The following is a 16680-nucleotide window of genomic DNA, read 5'->3' on the forward strand; positions in this document are numbered from 1 at the left end:
TTCAAATCCTTGTTTTACAAACTGAAGGCCACATAACGGTAGGCAAATGACCCATATTACTGAGTCTCATTTTCCTCATCTGTGATATGATGACGGTAATAATAACGATAATAATAAGACCATCCACAAGACTCAGAAGGACATCAGGAGATGTGAAGTAAGAGGCCCAGTGCACAGCAAGTACTGAGAGCTCAAGTGCTTAGTACATGTTCAGTATCACGAATGTCAGCAGAAATGTCTTGGGAAATACCACAATTCAGAGTAACATACAACAGTGGTGATGGTTAATAATAATAATATTAGCCAGAGCTTGTCCGTGAGTCTAGAACAAATGGCTTTGACTATCCGGAAGTAAGTAATTGAAGGACTAATATTTTTACATGACTGTAAAACACCAGGCCTAGCATCACGTGCTTTGGGAGTTGAAGACTTGACCTCTGACCCTGGAGGCTCTGGGTTTTGTTGGGTGATAATAAATGTATACACAAGGCTGTGGGCAGCTATGAGGCCCCACAGGAAAGGAAATGAGGTTGTCTTCAAGGGAGAGGAGGTGAGGGAAGAGCAGAGAAGGCAACCGAGAGCTCCAGGAAATTCAGAAATGACCTCAGTCAAGCTGATGAGTTTGAGTTACTCAATGACTGTGTAGTTAGTGTACACGCAGAAGAGAAGGGATGTGCATGTCTTCATTCCTCACCCACGAATGGTTCAGAAGAGGCAGACGACCCCAGGCCCATCCCCCTCCACTCAGAACTTGGCTACTGTGTCCGGGCCCGTGTCCTCCCAGGGCCAGAGACTGAGCTGGGGCAGAAGGCACATCAGGGACCTCACTCACCCTCTCGGACAGCGTCACGGGCCAGGGGGACGCCGTGATCATCACTGGCAGCCTTCTCAGAGCTCTTGGTTCTCATGCCTTTTCTGTTGATATTTTTACCTTAAAAAATAAATGAGAGAGAGAGAGAGCAAGAGAGATGCCTTTACTTTCCCATGTATCAGAGTCATCCCAGAATGGTGAGACTCAACCATCTTCTCCTGCAAAGCAACCATCTCCACCCTCTGCCTCCCCAGACCCTAGTGATGGCACCTTGAACTCTGAGAGGCTGGTGGTTACAGGAAAGGAAGTGTGTTATGGTGAATGCCCAGGGAAATAAACACGGTAACAAGCAAGGCACATCTGCAGGTGGCCGCTATTCAGAGGCTGCAAAACGTCCTGTGGGGGTACTTTTGACCCTCCCTGGCACTCCAGGAGTAACACTACATTTAACTGATGAAATGGATAAAACGGAGCTGGAACTTCAGGCCTCTGAGCCTGGAGCTAGATTTCCTACCATGCTGGGCTCCTCCCACCTAATTCTCTCCAAGGCCCCAGTTGAGTACCTGGAGGGGCTCTCTCTCTGCTCACAAACACCAGCTTCTTTTCAGCCTTCAGATCATATTTTCTGTCCACCAGAACTCAGTATATGTTGTTTCTCCTCTGCAGCATCCTTCCATTCACTCTTCACCTATTTCACTTCCTCTGATCTTGCAAATCCCAGCTCAACCATGCCCTCCTTGAGATGGCCTTCCTGAACTGCCCACCTAGATCACTGCCTCCTTTGATGGGCTCTGACAGCACGTGTCTCTGGTCAAGTTGCTTCTATGCGGAGCCTGAGGCAGGGGTTCCGTGCATGTAATGTACCAAGGTGGGGTCTAAGGAGAAAACGTGGGAGGAAGCAAGATGAGGTAGAGGCAGGAGCTAAGCTAGGCTGGGCTCCCAGCGAGAATCTGACTCAGCCTGACGCCACGGGGAGCTCTGGAGCTGACACTGCACAGAGTGTTGGTCCCACCATGAGACAAGGGGCCACCTTTCCTATGCTGGCTGGTCTCTGGCTACAGACTGATCTACTGGGGGTAGGAGAAGTCACCTTCCAAGGGTCAAGCTCCAGAGAACGGAGTAGCTGTGAGTCATCACAGCCAAGCCCCAGCAGCTGTGGGAGGGGCATGCCTGGGTGGGAAGAGGACCTGGCGGGGTGGGGGGTGGGGCGGGTGTCAGCAGCCCCCACTACAGCTCTGCTCCCCGGTCTGGGATAACATCATCACACACATACAACACATGTTGTTCTGTGCATGGAGGCAGGACCTGCGTCTGATTTTGCTCATGCTCTCCCTCCAGAGTCTGGTTAAGCCTGTGATGAACAAATGATCATGAATGATTATGAGTCAGTGAATGACCAACGAGGCAAAAATAAGGGGAGGGGAGGGTCTATGGAGAAAGATACTTAGTTTGGACTTTGAGAAACAAGCTGAAATACCAAAAACATCAAGTGGATTGTGCCAATTAATGAAGTCATTTCAGATTAAATTCTAGAGTCACCAAAAAAGAGAAGAGAGATTTATCAAGAAAACATCATCAAAAAAGTCAAGGGTGCATCATGCCTGGCCAAGGGCAATTCTCTTTCCATCATATTCTTAGGTGATACCTGCTGGGTGTATCTTTCATTTGTAATATAAGCTAAAAAAAAAAAATCACAAAATTAAGAGTCCTCCTTGGGTCAGGGAAATCAAAAAACCAAAACACTCAGAAAGGCCAGAGGAGGAAGGCTGCCAACCCGAGTATAGCTGATGACATCAGCCTGATATCACCTGGCGTCTGTCCCATTCTCGTGGGGAGGGATGTCACAGCCAGTGATCTCCAAAGACGACTTCTTCCGAAAGAGCCTGATGGTGAGTCGGTAAAAATCTTGATTGTTTGGAAAATTGGGCGCCATAACTTTTGAGAAGGAAGAGTCTGATCTGGCAGAAAGATAAAATGGTGGTGGCGGGGGCAGGGGAGGGGGCGGCGGGGAAGTTTTACACAATGTAAGAGGAAAAAGCCAAAGTTCTGGGGAACAACATTCCATCCAACATTTCCCAGAAGCCGGACATTCATCGCAGGCCCTCCCTCTGCCAAGTCACCCTCTCTGGGGCCATAGCGGACAACACGGGAGACGGAGTCAGAGAACGCGGTCCTGCAGACGCACTCAGCCTCACTCCCCTGGGCTGGACCCTCGCCCTGCACTCAGCTCTGGGAAGCCAAGAACGGCCCAGATGTGGGGCAGATGTCCTGTTACCCCTGAGATCAACATGTGGGAAACAGAGTCCCCACAGGGAGTGGCAAAGAAGCAGAAACAGGCAGGGCCCCTGCCACCTTCTCTAGGAAGATCTACTTCTGGGATAGTTACCTACAGATGTGATTCCAGCCCCAGGCAGACAGGCTCTGCCACTGCACCGACCACATGTGTCCTCAAGGAACCCACCTCTCCCCTCCTGTGCTCCATCCCCTCATCAGTTTGAAATAAGGAGACATGCTACCTGCCTCGCTGGAAGTCATGGGGCGCACACGGACGCCATATATCCAAGCACCTAGGGCAGTGCCTGACCGGCGGTGACCAGTGAATAAAAGACAACCTCCCTCTTCTCATTGTTCACATGAGTCCCGAGTTCCCACGGTCACAGAGCACCATCCCAGTGGCTGGGCAAGTAACAGCCGACACGTGGCCCATGAGTCACAATTTACAAGGCATCCTCTCATAGATTAGGGCTTCCTCTGTGGCTCAACGGTAAAGAATCCGCCTGCTGACGCAGGAGATGTGGGTTGGATCCCTGGATCAGGAAGATGCCCTGGAGGAGGAAAGGGCAACCCACTCTGGTATTCTTGCCAGGATAATCACATGGACAGAGGAGCCTGGTGGGCTACAGTCCATGGGCTCACAAGCAGTCGGACACAACTGAGCAACTGGACACACATATAGGTTCTCATGGATTGAAACGTTCCGTCTTGGCAGATACCCATCGAGGGCAGGAAACTCGCTGTGAACATTACCCTACAGATGGGAACACAGAGGCTCAGAGGAGAAGAGACCCTCCCAAGGTCACTGAGAGAGCCAGGAGGCGGCAGAGTGGGAGCCCTATGCCAGGCCTAGGCCCTTCCCAACCTCTTCTCTTGCAGCGAGAAAGGCAGCATATGGTCTGTAGAGATGAAAGGAGAGAAGTGGAAATAGTGCTCAGAGGAGGAGCCGGAGCCAAATCAACATCTCCATCTGGGCTGCATGACAAAACCGAATTCCTTAAAAGTAGCAAACGGAATTGCCAGTGGGGGCTGCATATTCTATTCTAGTCCATGGTGATAAATATCAAGCTTCTTGGTTGATAGGAAACTATATTCCCCCCTCCCGATATACAAGGAGCTTACAGTAGCAGCCCCAGAAACTGAAAAAATTCTTTGCTGCATATTTGCATTTTCCCCAGGAAATTCCAGCCCGGGAGCATCAGCACTCTCTCTCTGTCCTGAAGGATGCAGCCCTGAGCCCTGAGCCCCTCACCAGCTCTCGGGAAGGACCCCACCAGGGGAGGAAGGTCCTGGCCCCAAGCCACTGAGGGTTCTCGAAGCTCCCCAGAGAGGCCACCTCGCTGCACTGTGACAGACGATAATTTCACTTTCTCAAATACCACAGGACCAAGGAGGATGTTGCAGGAGGACGTGAAAAACCCAAACTAAGCGGTTAGAAACTGGAGCTCCCTGTGTTCGTTAGCAGGAAAAGGCTCGACACGGGGCGGGGACTGCCCTGTGCCCTCTTCCAGATCCCAAACCTGAGAGAGCCAAGGTCCTGGTGGGAACAGGTTTCCCAGGGATCAGGTAAAAGCCTGGGGACCAAAAGGTTGAGTGGAGGAAGGATGTGCTTGCTTCGGTTAACTAGCGACCTGGAAGGTCTGAGCTGGAGACCGAGGCATCGGGTGTAATTTCTCAAGTTTTTTTTTTGTTTTTTTTTTTTAACCAGGACTGGACCAAAGTCTATCGATCAATCAACCAACCAGCCAATCAATCCCTCACAAGCGCTTCTTCCCACCCATACCCCCATCCCCCACTCAGCCTTGTCTTCCCTGGGAAACCTTCGAGTCAGCCCCTGGCCCTCTATGGGCCGGCCTTTTGTTCAGACGACTTGGTCTCCACCAGGGTCCCTGGGGCAGAAGGGACAGCCCATCCCAGCCTCTGGGCAGTGGCAGCTACTTTGCTGACGTACAACCAAGTAAGAAGCCCTCAGCCTTCAAAGAGACACTCCCAGAACAGCAGCAAGGTGGGTGTGCCAGGCCCTGCCAGGGGCACTGCAGGCATCTGCAGTCTCAGTTTGGGTTCTGCCTGGAACCAGCCGGGGACAAGGCTTTGTGCTGCAGGAGTGACCGGGGGAGGTGATTATTTCCTGAATCACAAATGAAGAAGGGAAGACAGTGAGACTCGAAGAAGGAGATGCCAACAACCTGAGCTGCAATGCTGGCAGGAAGCCATCAGGACTCAACGTGGCTGGGGCACCTGGAGACCCTGTGTCGAAGCTGCCTCTCACCCATCCCTCAAGAGACTGGGAGGCTGTGCCTTGACCTTCTAACCTCACACCACCTCAGGAAGCTTCTTGTTATTACTCCCCGTCACAGTGATGAATTCAAGACGTGAAGATGTCACCTGTGCCCACGAGTGGCACAGCCAGATTCTGAATCTCTCTGAATCCTGAACAACCTCTGCCAAACCCTTACTCGTGCCTCTCATGAACCAAGTATTCCATAAAAGTCTGACGTAGAGCCTTGAATTAACACCTGAAGGTGTCCTGTGTGGCTCTGACATTCCTATGATGCCCAGATCAGTAGCCAATGGGATGCCAATCAGTTACAGACACGAGCCCTTCCCGTGGCCATTCCAAGGCACCCTGATTTTATGGGTTTCATGATCCCAGGGAAGCAAGAGGAACCTCAGAAGGCCAGAGAGGGCAGAGCCACTGCTGGAGACACCAAGCCTGAGAACTCAGGCTCCCTGACCACCTCGGGGACATCCGGAGAAGACCCCCACCTCAGAATTCCAGGTTCCCAGGGACTTCCTTGGCAGTCCAGCGCTTAAGGCTCTGTGCTTCCACTACAGCAGGCAAGAGTTCGATCCCTGATTGAGGAACTAAGATCCTGCACGCCATGAAGCAGGGCCAAAAAAGAAAAAAAAATCCGGATTCCAGGGCCCAGGCTGCTGTTGCCATGAGACCTAAGACACTGTCCTCCGTGAGAGCCGGCAGTCAGGGATGCTCAGAGCACACAGGAAACACAACGGCTATCTTCAGAAGCCAGGCCTCCAACCCAGCTTCTCCAAACACACAGGTGTCTGCCCCTTCATCACCCACACACAAGCCTGGGTTTCTACAACCACAGGCACAGTGGGGAGATGTGCCAGCATGAAGAGTTGACTTTGGAAAGCATGTTGGAAACAGAGGTGGTGTCTTAAAGCTGTTTGCTGATGCACATGAGAAGAAAGACCTTTTCTATAAAAAGTCCTTTCCCTTGGAATTCTCTAGGAAGTTGATCTGGACAAAAAAAAAAAAAAATGGATTTAACTCTTCCAGAGAGCATATAATACCATGATGCAAAGATTTCTTGCTATTTGTTTAGGTGTGCCTATAGCCTTGTGATTGCTTTTAAAGTATGCAGGGAAACATTTACAAACACATGCTCCTAATCCTCACACTCCAGCTTGGCCCAAGAGATGGCATTTCCAACCGAAGGGCGAAGCGCGCAAGAAGCCCTGAAGGGTGCTGAAGCAAAAGCTTAAAAGTGAAGCTCTTTCCAGCAACTAGCTGGCAACGCATAACAGAAAGGACTTTGTTTACAACCAAATATGCTCATATAACAGCTCTCTGATTATCACCAGCCCCTCCCCTTCCCGGGCCAGAGTAGAACACAGGACAAAGTACAAACTTGCCAATTCTGGGCACAGACACACCAACAAACGTGGCTCGCTGCCCACTCTGTGAATTCCACGGGCTCGAGACAGAGGGTCAGAGCCATGGGTGTGATGCAGGCGAGCGTGTGTTCCAATAGACGTGCATGCTCCCCAGCCCTTGAAGGAAGCAACCAACATGTAGGAACCCAAAAGTTCAAGGCTACTTCCAGCCCAAGGGAAGAAGGAGAATAAAACATCTTCAAATCACCTACTGAGTCTTGTTTATGAACTCATCTGTTTTTCACGACCTCTTGGGACAGCGAGCAAAGCGAGTCAGTTATGTAACTATGGTTTACTTCTCTGATGCCTATTTTTTCCCTCTAAGAGGAGTATGGTTCCAAACCAAAGCCATCAATTTGGAGATGACATGGAAAGTACACCCCACATCCACTCGCATGCCCAGACTGTGGTCCCGCATCTCACTCTTCACCCTAGGATGATGAAAATGGGGCCCAGAGACTCATTCTTTGGACCTCCAACTGCAGGGGTCTAGAAAATATTGAATTTGGCGAGAGACAGTTGAATAAATGGAATTAGAGAAAAGCAGCTTGCCAGGTCCTTGTGAGGAAGAACATTCTAGCAATCAGTACTATTTATCCAATGAACAGGCAGCCTTTCAAGGTGGTGAGCACCCGTCAGTGGAAACATAGGCGCCTAGACCAATGTAGAAGCCCAAGATGGAGCTGCTTTTGCCCACGATGCCACATTACCAAATTTAAACTTACATAAACTTCTTGGCACAAACAATCCCTTCCTGACCAGAAGTATCCAGTTAATTCCCAAATGCCAGGTCAACTCTGGGTCTTCTCACCCCAAACAAAGTTGACTGTGTCACCCCAGCCAACCAGATATTTTCTATTTTCTTCTCCTTGCTCTTTGTTCTATAAAAACTTCCTGCCTTCTGCCCCATTTGCCATTCCCCACACGGAGACTGCCTGCCCACTTCATGAACTACTAAAGTTAGTATCACCTAAATAGTCTTCTTCAACCGATTTTTAACACCAAGTAGCCTGCTGGCAGGATCTTGCAATGAATAAGAATTTGCTTACAATGAACACTTAGGTTCCTTGAAGATCTACAATTCTGGGATTTGCTGATGTTCACAACGAGGGCCTCAGAAACTGTACGAGACTGAGTCCTACTCAATCACAGACAAGGAATTCCACAGTCCTGTATCCTGATGGGGTGGGGGTTGGTTCTGTGAATCTATAGATGTGAAACAGTGCAGAACTACACACACACACACACTCTCATACACACACCCCCGCACACACACAAAAGTGCACACGAAAACTGGGGAATGTCAGGTGATGCTAGTGGTAAAGAACCCGCCTGCCAACGCAAGTTAGACGTAAGAGACACAGGTTCAGTCCCTGGGTGGGAAAGGTCCCCTGGAGAAGGAAGTGGCAACCCACTCCAGTACTCTTGCCTGGAAACCAAGGCATGGGCTGAGGAGCCTGGAAGGCTGCAGTTCTTAGGGTCACACAGAGTGGGACATGACTGAAGCGACAGCACATCCTCTGAAAGTTAAAAGTATTGTACCAATGTCATATTTCTGTTTTGATACTGTATATAGCAGTGATCCTTAGCCCACTGGTGACATGTGACAATGTCTAGAGATATTTTTAGTTGTCACAACTCGGAGGAGGGTGCTAGTAGCACCTTGTGGGTCAAGGCCAGGCATGTTGCTAAACATCCTACCATGCACAAGACAGCCTTCCCCATACACACACACACACACACACACACACACACACACACACACACGGCAACCCCACAATGTCAATACTCCCAAGGTGGAGAAATCCTGTACTGTAGTTCTAAAAGGTGCTATCATTGGGGAAAGCTGGAAGAAGGGTACACAGGATCTCTCTGCACTATGTTTACAATTTCCTTCCTGTCTATACTTATTTCCAAATAAAAACCTTCAAAAAATGTAAGATTCCACTCTATTCGGTACATAAGGGCTCTACTCTGGAATCCATCAGTCACTCATGGAAAAATGCAATACTCTCAATTAACCAAAAGATTCAGCTATCCAAGCCACTTCCAGGAGAATGTCGGCCCGTGAAAGCCATTGCACATTGGTGGCATGAAAAAAACAGCCAAGAGTCAAAGCCAAACTCACACCAAGATCGAATGCCCAATGCCCTTGGCCCCTTAAGTAAACCTTCCTATGGGATTCAGACAAGACTCCCCCTAGACCCAGAGACACAGAGCATCTACCTCCCATCTTCTCTTGAGCCCAGCCTTTATGTACGATACAAGCTATGTGGCAAATATTTTATCATCTGGGAAGACAAAGCACATGAGAAAATTCTCAATGAGCAAATTATACGTGCTCTTACATTCTTCTTCTCTAAATCTAACCCCTCACTCCCACCTCAGTGCCTAGACAGTGCACCACCCACCCAGTCCAAAAGCTCACAGTAAACATTCCCACTGTGGCCCCTAAGAATACTATAAATGCCGTCCTAAGATATTAGTGCACTCTGCTGATGAAATGGTCCAACACAGAGATGAATGCTTCTGTTACATCACGTGTGTTGTTGTCTAGTTGCTCTGTTGTGTCCAACTCTTTGCGACGCCATGGACTGTAGCCCCCCAGACTCCTCCGTCCATGCGATTTTCCAGGCAAGAGTACTGGAGTGGGTTGCCATTTCCAGCCCAGGAATCAGACCCATGCCTCCTGCACTGGCAGGTGGATTTTCTACCACTGAGCCACCAGGAAAGGAGCAGTACCTGTATCAAGCCACCCCTTAAGGGAGGCAAAATCATTTTCTCTTGCTGTAATTTCACTGCACAAAACTATCACTAACTGCCCTCAGCAAAGTGATTCTTAACCAGACTCTCTGACCTCTCTGACTTCAGGTTCAGGATAGAGGGTTCCACTGGTCAAGGGCCAAAAAGATGAGGATGGGGAGGATCAGAGCTAAAAGTATTGGATCAAGGTCACATTTTGCTTGTCAGAGTTGGGCAGGGGGAGTCTAAAAAGCCCCAAACTGTTTATTAGAAACACACCCTGAAATGGTAGCAGGCCTGGAGGTTGAGTCTCTGGAGCTTCCTGTGTTCAGTTTGGGGAATCAACGACACTGCTCTCGACACACCTGCAACTACCCTCTGAGCATCCCATTCCAGAGTGTTCCAGGAGAGTGGGGCGGGGTCTTTTTGCTCTCCCCTCCCCCAGGGCCTCACCCTGCACCTGATGCTGAGCAGGTTCCTGGTAACGACCTGCAGAATAATGAACAGCCCAGAAGGGACCAGAACAACCGCAAGCTGACACACGACAAGCTTTTGTTGAAAAGCTCCTAGGACAAGCGACAGAGTAAAGCGAGGCAGCCGTCACGTGCAGAGGAAGATGCTGGGGTCAAGAAGCTGAGTACTGAGCCCCAGGACTGGGATGCAGTGCAGTCCTCAGACTCTCAGTCAAGCCTGGGGCTTCCCCCACGTCCGCCTGGCCACCCCCCAGTACATACCAGAACCTAACAGATGTGTCTCCCACCCAACTTGACCCACCATGCCCAGCGCCACACCAACCACATGGCAGATGCTAAAAAACAAAAACACATCCCAGCTTGATTCACACGACCAAACAAAAAAGCCCTTCAGTTAAAAGCACAGGAGAAGGGCCTCCAAAGCTGCCACACCACCTTGCGAGTGACCCTGAGCAGACTGCTGACACGGTCAGAGCCTCAGTTTCCTCATCTGCAAAGTAACAAGAATATCCACCCCTTGGAGCCCGTGAAAGAAATAAGTGAGATGGTTGCCCATAAAACTCCTAGCAGGGTCACAGCGAATGGTCTACAAATATGACTGCCTTGTCCCACTTCCATTCCTATTATTAAACCAGCGTGGTTTTTACAAATCTTAATAGGCATAATTGCCCAGAAAATATGGGGAATGCTGGCTCTGTGCAGGGTGAAACAACTCACAGAAGGGCCTGCAGGTTCACAGTCACCCACAAACTCAAATCCCTGGAGAAGGAAATGGCAACCCACTCCAGTATTCCTGCCTGGAAAATCCCCTGGGCAGAGGAGCCTGGCAGGCTACAGTCCATGGGGTGGCAAAGCGTCAGACGCGACTGAGTGAGCACACAGCACACTAACTCGAATATGGCAGGACCCCTCCCGCTCCAGGTAAGTGCAGAGTTGCTGCTGCGATGGCCCCCAGGACTTAGGAGTTCCTGACCCTCATCTCTGCTCCTTCCCCACGGCCTCCTGCTATCCTCAGTGAAGAGTTTAACCAGACAAAGGTGATGCGCTCCTGCCAGGAGCTGTGTAACGGTGCCACCACCGGCACGAAGCTCCTTTCAAGGGAGGCCGTTCCAAGGCCGGGGAGCTTGGCCACAGTCCTGCTCTCACTCCTCAATCCTGAAATATTAGGACCGCAGCCCTTTGCAATTTGAGCCCAGGACACAATTAAGAGAAAGTCCTCTATTCACAAAGAGTGTAAGAAACTGAATGGAAGCTATTTCCCCAAGACTCGGCAGGCAGAACATGGGGGTGCGTTTGAGAGGGGTGGGAGGGGTGGGTGGGTCCGAGGGGGCCTCTGAGCTTCCTGAAGTCCAGCAGCCCGGGCCCTCCTGGGGCTGCAGCCCAAGGCTCCCCAGCAGAACCGCTGCCATCCTAACCGCTTCCTGGGCAGAGGATTCAAGGGACCCACAGAAAACAGGATGGGGGGAGCTTTCGAGGGGACCTTGGCTGGGGAAGGGCCGGCCAGCTGAGTTCTCCCCAGAAGGCCACTATGCCAAAACAGACCCCCACTGGTCACATTACCAAATTGGAAATTCACTCTCAAGAAAACGTCCTGAGAGAAGACTGAAGAAGTAGGCAGTAAGATCCTTTTCCCAGTAAATCTCAAACTTGGCGCTGAGGGACCCGCTCCCCAGGCAGCTGAGAAGGGCAGCTGGTCAGGTTTAAGTTCTGGGGCGCTAGCACGGGCCTCGGGACGCGCGGTCAGTGCCTAAGGAGGTGGGGGCCGCGATGGGGGCAGTTCGCGGGGCTCTCTCATCCCAGACACACGCAGAGGGAAGCCAGCTGTCGCCCCAGACCCGGCAGGCCACCGCCGGGACAGGCACACGGCCACGGGCGCCCCCTCGGGCCGCCCAGCGCCGCGAGTTACCTTACCTGGCCGAGGCGTCTGCGGAGCCAACTTCTCCCTCTTGGGAGCTTTCTTGGGCTTAGTCGTCGCCTTCTTGGGCGGCCTGGGCTGGGGTGGCCGCGGCCCCCGCTCCCCCGCCCCGGGCCCCGCGGGCAGCGGCGGCGAGAAGGGCTCGGGCTCGGGCTCCCGGCGCGCGTAGGAAGGCTCCAGGCTCCAAGTCTCCTGCACGTCGTCGTTGGGGTCCTCGACGGCTGCGCCCCGGGCCCCGACCCTGGCCGGGGCCACCGCCAGGAGCGCGAGGGCCAGCACCAGCGCGGCGGCCCCCCGGCGGGCCATGCCCGCTCCGCCCCGCGCCCCGGGCAGGGTCGCGGGCGCCGGGAGCGCCGGGCGGGCGGCGGGCGCGGACGGCGGCGCGGGGCAGGGGCACCGGGCGCTCAGCAGCACAGGGTGCGGAGGCGGCCGGCCGGCGGCGCGTGTGACCCGCCCGCCGGGTTGGGCTGGGCTGGGCTGGGCCGGGCTGGGCTGGGCCGGGCCGGGCCAGGCGGGCAGGGGCGCGCCAAGGCTCGGGGCGGGCGCAGGGGGGCCGGCCCCGCCCTTCCCTCCTCCCTGCCTTTCCTGCCGACCCCGCGGTGGCTGGCCCTGGGAACCATCCATCCCGTTGCTGCTGCTAAGTCACTTCAGTCGTGTCCGATTCTGTGTGACCCCATAGACATCAGCCCACCAGGCTCTCCTGCCCCTGGGATTCTCCAGGCAAGAACACTGGAGTGGGTTGCCATTTCCTTCTCCAAAGCATGAAAGAGAAAAAGTGAAAGTGAAGTCGCTCAGTCGTGTCCGACTCTTAGCGACCCCATGGACTGCAGCCTACCAGGCTCCTCCGCCCATGGGATTTTCCAGGCAAGAGTACTGGAGTGGGGTGCCATGGCCATCCCGTTAACTGTCTCCAAACCGCTTCCCTTCCCCTCACCTCCCTCAGAAGCCGGCCGGTGCTGGGAGCCTGCTTCCCCAGAGATTCCAAGGAGTGTCCATCCGAAGGGGCGCTCCAGCTGCCTTACAGGTTGGGGAACTGTGACCCCCGGTGGCCCAAGGTCCTAAAGCAAATAGAGCCCTGAGCCTAGCCTCCAGCTCTCCTGACACCTGCCTCTTCCCTGGTTCCACACCAGACACGGGTTCCCCACTGGCCAGACAAACCTTTCCCCCTCACCTGACCGTGATCTTATTTCAGGCACCGTGGATGGTCCCCAGGTCCCCAGGGTTCCTTGGAGTCAAGTTAGTCACCGCGGGGCCTAGCATCCCTGGAAGTTCCTGTCCTTAAGTGCTAGACTCAGTCGTGTCAGACTTCTTGCGACCCCATGGACTGTAGCCCTCTGGGCTCCTCTGTCCATGAGATTTCCCAGGCAAGGGTACTGGAGTGGGTACCCATTCCCTTCTCCAGGGGATCTTCTTGACCCAGGGATCGAACCCAGGTCTCCCTGGGAGATTCTTCACCCTCTGAGCCACCAGGAGCCCTGATCTGGTCTGAGAAGTGACTCTGCTGGCTGGGGAGAGAGCTGGAACCCTCCTAGGACTGCCATCCTGGTAGCCACAGGGCACATTTGGGTCATCAGGTGAGCAGATTCCTGCTCCAGGGCCCACCAGGCTGGCAGGGAGCTCACTACCTTTTGAAAAAAGTACCATCCTGCCCCCAGTAAAACTCTGTGTTCATCCTTCAGGCCGGGATATTGGGGAAGTGTGGCCTGCACTGGCTGCCTATTGCGGTTGTAACAAATTACTACAAGTTTAGTGGTTTAAAACAATACATACTTATTATGGGACAGGTCTACAGGTTAGAATCTGAGTGGGCGTCCCCAGGCTAAAATCCAGGCTCCAGTTCACAAGCTGCCTTCTCTAGTGGGGCCTCCAGGGAAGAATCTTCCAGGCTCACACGGGCGCTGGCTGAGGTCAGTTCCCAGAGGTGGTAGCCCTGAGGTCCCATTCACTGGCCGGTCTTCACTCCGGGGAGCTGCCTGTGTGCCTTCTCTTGCCGTCTGCGAGGAGCTCCTTGCAGCCTCTCTCTCTGGTGCTCCCACGTGTGCCCTGCATCTCAGAGCCAGTGCTGGCATGCTGAGTCACTCCAGTGGCCCCAGCTGTCTCCCATTCTGCCACATCTTCCCTCCTCCCAGCTGGGGAAAATTCTCTACTTGAAGTGGTCCTGTGATCAGATGGGTCCACTCATAATCCAGAATAATTCCCCTCTCTTAAGGTGGTGACGTCGTTCACATTTTGCCAGGTAACCTACTCGATTCACAGAGCCCCAGGATTTGGGCAGGAGTGTCTTTGGGGGCTTTTTCTGCTGACCCCAGGGACAGCCTGACCCTCAACCCTTGGTTGGGCTGTCCACTGCCAGTCCCTGGGATCCTGCCATTCCAGGGTGCCACTGAGCTGGGTCTGGGCAGCCAGGCAAGTCCTCCTCTTTTCTTTGAAGCTATACTTTTGAGCCCACACTGTGGGCAGAGTTGGGCTCTCCTCTGCCTCTGGCCTCCCTCATTTACCAGCTCATTTTCTCTCCTTGTCCCCACTTAGAGCAATGACCAGGCTGCCCTTTAAGGCAGGTCTTCTGGGCTTCCAGGCCTAAGCCAAAGCAGAATGGCTGCGGGGTGGGAGATGCAGCTAAAGTGGGCCCTGCCCTATCTCCGAGGGTCGGGAGTCCCTGGACCTGGTTGTCGAACCCCTCAGAACATTCTGGAACACAGAGCCAGCAGAAGTCTCCAGAGTGAGAGAGGAAGAAGGCCTCCTTCCCCCCTCCACTCTCCAAGTGGCCTGGGCTGAGCTGGTCCATGACCCATTTCTGGATGCTTGCCCACCCTCCTCTGGAATATATCTCCCGGGCTCACTCAAGGGGCTCTTTTATCTACAGCCAGGCACTTCAGACAAAAAATAAGTCCACACAGAGCTTCATTGGCAAAAAGTCAGCAAGTGATACACCCAGAAGTTCCAGCTAGCCGGCTATACAAAGCACAAGCAAGAGAATCGCCTGGAATCCTCCATCTAGGCAGGGTTGCCCCCCTGCACTGCCTCCACCAGGGACCCCAGAGCTGGCTAATATACAAGCCCCACCCCAGACCCACAGGGTCTCCTGGGGTGGGATTGGCCACGGCCATGTCTAGAAACTCCTCACATGATTCTGATACAGTTAAAGCTTGAGACTAACTTTCTCCCTCCCATTCTTCAGGGAAGGAAACTGAGGCCCAGAGTCACCTACACATGCAAAGTAAACTACTGCCAGTCAGGTTAAACCCTGCTTTCCTGCGTTAATCCAACAGCTAACGTCAGACACCCTGCATCTTGATGGACGCAAACCCAAAGGTTTTGAAAATATGTTACTTTCATGGCACCCCTTAGGTAACTAAGATAGCATACACCTACTCTGTGGCATCTGGTAAACTATCAGTGTCCCACTCAAACGTGATTCTCAACACATCCCTCAATCAGGAAATGAATCCCACTAATCGCTGTTCTCTGCGTTATTGCTTGCTTGTTTGTTTTCCATGGAGAAGCACATAATTAAAGCAAGCAGAACAAATAGAACAAGAATTGGCACTGATGCCAGTTCTCCCAACACGTAGCAGCCCGCTGTGCGGTTCCTGGAGCCGCCTTTGTCTTCCTCTGATTCTCCATCACTAGGGCTGACTCGCCTGGAAATGCTCAGGGCACAGCCAGAGTTCATCAAGTTTAGGACGAGGGGTGGCCAAGCTGACCTCATTCTCCTGTTCACCAAGTCTCATCCTGCTTCTCAACCCCAGCCTGTCTGTCAAGGAGGAGTCCTCATGCTTCAGCTTCCCAGATGAAGACTTTGCCCCATCTGTACTCTACCTGCTAAGACAGCCCACGTGTTTCCTAGTCCTGTTGATTCTTCTGGGACATTAATCTTCTCTTCCTCTCTTCCGACTGGCAGTACCTGGTCCATTGTTCAGCACCCCATCCCAGATTACCGGAGCACTTGCTTAGCAGGTCCCCCTGCTTCTGGTCTCTGTGACGTGCTGTTCACCCCACATGAGAAGCTACCAACTTTCTCCCTGAAACACCCATTTATAATCTTGCTCTCCTATTGAGGAACCCAAACTGCTTACCCAGCCCGTAGAAACCCAACCCCTCTGTGCACGACTCACATACTCATCTCAGCTTAGCTCTCCCAGAACATCAGCCGGCAGCAAACACAGGAGCGCTCTTCATCGTCCCTTGTACAGAGTCTTCAGCTCAGTTCAGTTCAGTCGCTCAGTCGTGTCCAGCTCTTTGCGACCCCATGAATCGCAGCACGCCAGGCCTCCCTGTCCATCACCAACTCCCAGAGTTTACCCAAACTCATGTCCATCGAGTCAGTGATGCCATCCAGCCATCTCATCCTCTGTCATCCCCTTCTCCTCCTGCCCCCAATCACTCCCAGCATCAGGGTCTTTTCCAATGAGTCAACTCTTCACATGAGGTGGCCAAAGTATTGGAGTTTCAGCTTTAGCATCAGTCCCTCCAATGAACACCCAGGACTGATCTCCTTCAGAATGGACTGGTTGGATCTCCTTGCAGTCCAAGGAACTCTCAAGAGTCTTCTCCAACACCACAGTTCAAAAGCATCAATTCTTCGGTGCTCAGCTTTCTTCACAGTCCAACTTTCACATCCATATATGACCACTGGAAAAACCATAGCCTTGACTAGACGGACCTTTGTTGGCAAAGTAATGTCTCTGCTTTTCAATATGCTATCTAGGTTCGTTATAACTTTCCTTCCAAGAAGTAAGCATCTTTTAATTTCATGGCTGCAATCACCATCTGCAGTGATTTTG

General features: G+C 52.5%; 1 protein-coding gene across 5 annotated transcripts in view; it reads right to left on the reverse strand.

The window, feature by feature from the left end:
* The window catches only part of CPXM2 (carboxypeptidase X, M14 family member 2), a 136117-nt gene extending 123752 nt beyond the window's left edge, over nucleotides 1-12365 (reverse strand). For 2 of the 5 annotated variants that reach the window (XM_086377084.1, XM_086377080.1), the window contains exons 1-2: nucleotides 11893-12365; nucleotides 833-931 (exon numbers count right to left, since the gene is read on the reverse strand). In XM_086377084.1, the coding sequence (XP_086233210.1) occupies nucleotides 833-931; nucleotides 11893-12202 (409 nt within the window). In that variant the 5' untranslated portion in view covers nucleotides 12203-12365. The remainder of the gene's footprint in view (nucleotides 1-832; nucleotides 932-11892) is intronic. The other 3 variants (XM_086377081.1, XM_086377082.1, XM_086377083.1) reach the window with 3 other exon arrangements.
* Nucleotides 12366-16680: the final 4315 nt, after the last annotated feature.

Source organism: Bos grunniens, chromosome 26 (assembly GCF_055505025.1).
Source record: "Bos grunniens cultivar Pamir isolate PY7600 chromosome 26, Bosgru_T2T1.0, whole genome shotgun sequence".
Taxonomy (NCBI): Eukaryota; Metazoa; Chordata; class Mammalia; order Artiodactyla; family Bovidae; genus Bos; species Bos grunniens.